At 47.2% G+C, this 6,231-nt stretch overlaps 1 protein-coding gene across 1 annotated transcript in view; it reads right to left on the minus strand.

The window, feature by feature from the left end:
• KCNK5 (potassium two pore domain channel subfamily K member 5) overlaps positions 1 to 1,077 on the minus strand; it is a 35,278-nt gene extending 34,201 nt beyond the window's left edge. The window contains exon 1 of the mRNA XM_054630584.2: positions 685 to 1,077. Within this exon, the coding sequence (XP_054486559.1) occupies positions 685 to 870 (186 nt within the window). The 5' untranslated portion in view covers positions 871 to 1,077. The remainder of the gene's footprint in view (positions 1 to 684) is intronic.
• Positions 1,078 to 6,231: the final 5,154 nt, after the last annotated feature.

A 6,231-nucleotide genomic window follows, 5' to 3' on the forward strand; every position in this document is an offset into this window, starting at 1 on the left:
CAGGACGATTATCAACTCCTTATGGCTTGGAAAAAAAGTCAGCCTCCTGGAGTATAACAGCGCAAGAGTTGCGAGCATCCCTCCGTGCGAGCCGTGCACCCTTTCCTCCCGTTACCCCGACTGACCTGCGGGACCCCTAGGCACCTCTCCAGCATTTAGTAAGGGAAGAAATTAAAAAAGAGAAAGGGAAGAAAATCAGACCAAACACAAGAGGATCGGGACACTTGGCTTCACCTTCCCTTCCTCTTAACACAACATCCATTGAGGCAGAAGGAGCACCGTGGGTGCTAAAACAAGAGCCGCATTCACGGCCGCCGGGTTGAGCAGCGGGCGGGAGCACACTCCGGGCGGCACCTCTGGGCCGGCCCGCTGAAAATCAACCCCCAGCTCCTTCAGGACTCAGAGGGAAAGAGAAGGCTCTGTCATTAAGTAGTTAGGAACGATTAAGAGGTTTCCCTACGCTCCCGCTTCAAGGACAGTTTTTCGGCACCGGGCTTTGTGAAGGCACAGACACGGTCGGGCTGTGCCGGGTCCCGGCCGGTTCCTCAGCCCGCTCGCCCACGGGCGCGGGGTTTTCCGCTCCCGGGCCCCCGGCAGCACCTGCTGCTGCTGCCGCCGCTGCTACCGCCGGCACCCCCCGGCCCCAGCCCCGGTTCCCGCCCCGGCGGCGCCCGCTGTACCTACCTGCAGGATCCTGTCCAGACCCTCTTGGCCCAGGCAAGGGAACTGCTTGAGCAGCTCCGTCTTCTGCCGCTTATAGTTGTCGGTAGCCGAGCGCCAGTGGGGCTCCTCCAGCACCTCGAAGATCGCCGCCCCAATGGACAGGTAGAAGATGATGGCTGAGGTCAACAAGGGGCCCCTGTCCACCATGGTGCTGGCGGCGGGCAAGGAGGGCGGGCGGGCGAAGTGCGGCGGGTGGGCGAGCCGGGGCGTGTGCCCCGCGCTGCGGCCGTGGGTGCCCAAAGCCGCCCTGTCCTTCCCTTGATACCTCTGCCTACGCCGGCCGTCTGCGGTGCCTCCTCTCCCGGCTTCTGCCGCGTTCCCTTAGAGTCTTCCACACTCCCCTTCCACACTCCCCTCCCACTCTCTCCTCCTCCCTCCACTCCCCCCGGGCTGTCTCCTTCTCCTAGTTTTCTCCTCCCTCCAGAACAGCGATTTGAATCTGGGGCTCTCCCGCTTCCTCTCTTCCCCCCCCCCGCCCGCGCATGCGGCGCTGCCGCCGCGGAGCGGCCGCCGGGGCGCGGCGGGACCCAGCCCGCGGCCCGGCCGGGGGCGGGCGGTCCCCGCGGCGTGGGAGGGAGGCGGTGGGGTCTGGCCATCGCCATCGCCAGCCCCCGAGGGGCCGCCTGGGGGAAGGGGAGCGGGGCCGCGACCTCCGTTCTTCCCGCCCTGCCTGCCGGGAGCCGGTGAGGGGCCGGGAGGGCAGCCCGGCCCCGGCCTCTTCCCCCCCTGAGCGCGGTTGGTCCCTGCGCCCATAGCCGTCCGTGCGTCCCTCTCTGTGTTTTCCCCAGAGTCAGGGTAAGAAGGGCTAACGTCGCTCAGTTTTATTTTACTTGTTCCCTCATGCCGGCAGGTTCAGTGGAATTTCTCGTTTTCGACGCCGGGAGGCTGCGAAATGAGATCTGTGGCTTTCCTGAATGCCTGGAAGCATGAGGGGAAGCTGAGCAGGAGCTTTGAGGAGAAAAGATGTCCGTCGGCAGATTTCACCCCTTCCTGAGACGTCCACACGTGGGCATTACAGTTCACTAGGAGCAGAAACTGCATCTCCATTTCTTTCATGCCTTTGGTACTGTCAATAAATATCGCTATGTCCCTATGTGTTTGGGAGGGAGGGGAAACACAGGGTAGTGATTTTCCATAAGATGCTCAAAACATCTTCCAAGCTGAAGCTCTCTTGAAGCTCATCCTGTTTGTGAAGCCTTCTCCAGGGACCGCTTACAGCCACGCACAAGCCCTTGCCCTTCTGTGTTCGAATTTAAATGGGTTAAGGAGAGATACAGTGATCTGTTATACACACTGGCAAAGTGCTTCTGGTGTGGACACAGTTCATCTTACAGACATCATTTTTGTGAGGGTAACTTGTTCTGTTTCTCTTTCAGCCCCCACAACAGGAAGTAAACACTCAAAAAGTAGAGTAGTTCATGTCAACTGCATCAACACTAAGAGATTTGGGGTATATAGGTACTCAGTTGGAGTACACAAACTAAAAGGCTGAGATAAGCCCGTGCAGACATAGTTGAAATGGGAAAAGGGGGAATGGACGAGAATGGGAAAGACAAAGGAGAGAGGTAGAAAATATGCAAGAGAGTATGACAAAACAAAAAGGAGAGTACGTATAAGGCAGAGGAACATGCATTGGTTAGAGATACCTATATAAAACAATCAGGCCTAATGTATACTCATGTGATATTGCCCCCAAGAAATCACATGGTCCTTCCACTAAGGTATATAGTGCCCCATAAAAATACATCCGCAAGAGGTTCCTAGCAGCCTAAAAGCAGGACTGGAGAAACTACGAAATCCACAAGCACATCAAGTGATCAGTCTTTGCATGGGATTTTCCAGTTATTTAAAGGAAGCATTAAAAAGGAAAAAGGATTTTCAAATGAAGTAGTTAAAAAAATTAATTTATATGTACTAGAGGGAATAGCAAGAAAAAAGCATCATAATAAACATTTTTTAAATGTCATAAACTAGGCTAATTTTTTTATTAAGGGAAAAATGGGGGATCCCTCATGAAGTTGAAAGGCTGTAATTTCCTTTTAATTAAAAGGAAAAGAAGAATTTAATGATGCACAATTACCACATGAAAATTATTCCCAGGTGTTATCACTTGGCCCAAGACCTTTGCAAAACTTGAAAAGCCATTGGCCACAAATGAATAATGTGAGCATCTGTCATTCTTTCACTCACTGATTTTAAAAAATTGTATATAAGTACTTATGGCAAGTGACTGAAAGAATTGAAGAGCTTTCAGTAGGAAAATTATGATAAAATTTTCCTTTTCGTGCTCTTGCACCTTCTTCTGAGTCACCTGCAAGTGGTTAGGTTACTCCGACAGCAGCAGCAGTAGCCTGACACATTACAGCAATGCTGCGCTTGTGTGTTCCTGACCCTGAACATCTGTGCTTCGTAACTGGAAGGTATTTGATTAAATTTTGAAACTGTACTCTTCTCCATCTGTCTTTAAGTCTCTAAAGGCCCATTTATACATTGAAACAGTATCTTAAAGGCACAAGGAATGACACGAATGACCCTGAACCCACTGCAGTTCCAGAGTGCAGACAAGAGCAAAAACACTTTCAGGCATTTTACAGAAAGTTTGTTTGTGATTTTGATTCAATATTTCTACTTTCCACTCTAAACTCCTAATCACTGATTGCATAATTAGTACTCTCAGTAACTGAGTCAGTCCATATTTAAAAACAAACAAGCCTGTAAATCACATACCATTTTTCCCTGTGTTGAAATGCTATTGCACTTGTTAGACTGTCTCCTTGTGTTTCCCTGGGTTTAAAAGAGGTGAGCCTGGTAAGGAGCAACATCCAGAAGAATAGTTTATTCCCCAGGGAATCATAACCAGCTACTCCTGCAAGCAGAGGTGATCCACTGCATACCAACAAACTTCAGGCACTTAGATATTTCACTTTGATTCCATTGTCTTTGCAGAACAAATTACAAGGTATACTTTCATGCTGCTGGCCAAGTAGTGTGGGAAGAAGGAATGTTTTGTGTAGCTGGCCTCTCTTTGCACCTCCTGATCTAAAATGCTTCTCCTGACCTCAGAAAAGATCCTATATCCTTTTATTCATGGCCCTTTTCTCCTCTTTGTTTCCCTTGGATTAAACAGTACCCCTATTGTCAACCCACAGCACCTGCCACATAGGCCCCACAGCTTTTCATGCTAGCTAAGTTAATCAAAAGGCTGGGGTTATTCACTCACAGGCTTTTAAATCTCATTAAAAATCAAGGGAGAAACAGCAGAAAGCACTGTGGTGAGCAATACCACACGTATCAATCATTTGTATTATTTGCATAGGACATTATTTCAGGCTGTCCAGTCCAAAAGGAAATCTCTTTCATCCAAGCTGTATGTCTAAGACACATTTGCTGTACAGATGTTTCCTAGGACAGCCTGGAATGAATGAATAAATGTCAGAAAATGTTTTAGATGGAGCAAGTAAAAGACATTATTTGGGTAAAAGAAACCTGTCATGTAGTGGCAAAGACTGCATGTTACACCGGGCCTCTCTTCATGCCTCTGCCGTTTTTCACTTAGAAGCCTATTTTTGGCTGGTTGATGACTGTTCTCAATGCCTGTCAACTCTGCATCTTTCATTTATTTTTAACTGTTGAAATTTAGACACCTCCAACGTTTCCTTTAAGTGTTATGCATCCAGCCATGGATGGTTTAACTAAGTTGAGGGTTGCCCTGTTGTGACTATCGTGAGCAGTTTTGCTTCTTTGATGCAGTCCAGTGCACACAGAGAGGGTAAGGGTGGTCTGCAGATGATGCAGAATTTTATATGAGGCATTTGTGGAAAGTTCAAAAATTCTCCATGGGATTGTTCATACCTTTTGGCTTAAGTATTTACAAAAGCACATTTTATCCTCTGAATGTACAGTAACACATAGTAAATCATAATAAAAACCTTTACCAAAACAACCTGCATACCACTGCAGCAGACTTCTTTACCCATGGGCAGATAATGAGTGAACAAACACCACATGACAGATGTTAGTCATGCTGCTTAATGAATAACTGGTGATGAGTACAATACCTGTGTGGAATGGCTGTAATATGTTCAAGGAAAAGTATGCATTTGGATCATCTGTTTTTCACTGAGGTACCTGCAGTGCTTGAGAGAAATGTCTTCATCAGGAAGAAGCCTCAGTATCAGGAAGAAGCCTAGGTATTTCAACTTTTTCTGCATCTGTTTCCTTGACTGCCTTGTTCCTCAGCCATCCATAGCAGTCACTGGATGATTAAACATTTTTCCTTCAAAATATTTTAAAAAGAAATACTCTGGCCTTCTCTTTCTGTTCCACCATGACCTCACTGGTAGTGCCAGAAGCTTTATGGCAGTCCTTCATGCTGACATTCATGTCAGTGATCTAAGCATTTCAGAATACAGCTCTACAAAAAAAGACTGACTTGTACAATGTCAGTCCTGGGCTGGCTTTTACCACCATGATACCCAGAGGACATTACTCTTCTAGATAATATGCTCAAGGATAGCTGAGCACCATGGTAACAGAGTCAGTGAATATGCAACAATCTGTTATTTTGTTAGATAAAACATCACTGTCAAGTCTTATTTTTGGGTCATTAAGAAGGAATTAAATTTTATTTGTGTATAGTAATATGGATGAATGTTTGCCCATCGTCCTGAGACTTGTTTCCCAAACCAGTTTAATTTAACTCTTATCAATCTGGTGTCATGCAGAGCATGCAGTGCATACCTTCCCCAGTGTTACTGTCAGATTGTGGCAGTGCTGGATTACAGGGGGGAATTCAAGGAGCTGTTAGCCTCCCCCGTCTCCCAGCTGGGTTGCACGGCTGTGTGTCTGTGTGCCAGGTTGTGCAATGAAGGGCCTTGTAGTGACTGAGCAGCTCCCAAATCCAAACTGGGCTCCCTTCCATGCACGGTGTGTAGCACTCACGTTTTGTTAGTCAACATGTCAGAAGAGCTGTTCCCACCTAACTCTTCCCTTTATAGAAAAAAAGTCTGTGCATTAATTTTGGCAGTGGGAAAGCAGACAGAAGGTTGAAGGCTTTTTTGTTTCTCCTTTTGGGTGAATAAAGCCTCGTGGACAACAAATGAAGATGGCTATACACAAAAAAAAAAACATTGAAAAGGATCATATTTTTATCATCTGTTCTCCAGTTCCAAACCCTGCAGCAACAGCTTGTGAGGTTAGATTGGGTCTTATCTAGAGAAAGAAAAGATTGAGTAAGTAAGTGAAAGAGTTGGCTGCATGCAGTTAAAGGAGTATGGATTTTTAAGATTTTTTTTTTTTTTCTATGGACACGAGTTGCTTTTATGCTTGGTGTCCTGGAATGAAAGAAGGATCATGGCCCATGTGGTCAAGAGTTCCTGGCATAGTCCATCTCCACAGCCCCTTACTGTCCCATGGCTCTTTGTGATCCCTCCTCCGTCACATGTGGTATTGGGAAAGAAAACAGCAAAGGCTGAGCACTAACTCCCACAGCTGTCCTGCAAGTGAAGG

The sequence above is a fragment of the Agelaius phoeniceus genome, chromosome 3 (genome assembly GCF_051311805.1).
Source record: "Agelaius phoeniceus isolate bAgePho1 chromosome 3, bAgePho1.hap1, whole genome shotgun sequence".
Taxonomy (NCBI): Eukaryota; Metazoa; Chordata; class Aves; order Passeriformes; family Icteridae; genus Agelaius; species Agelaius phoeniceus.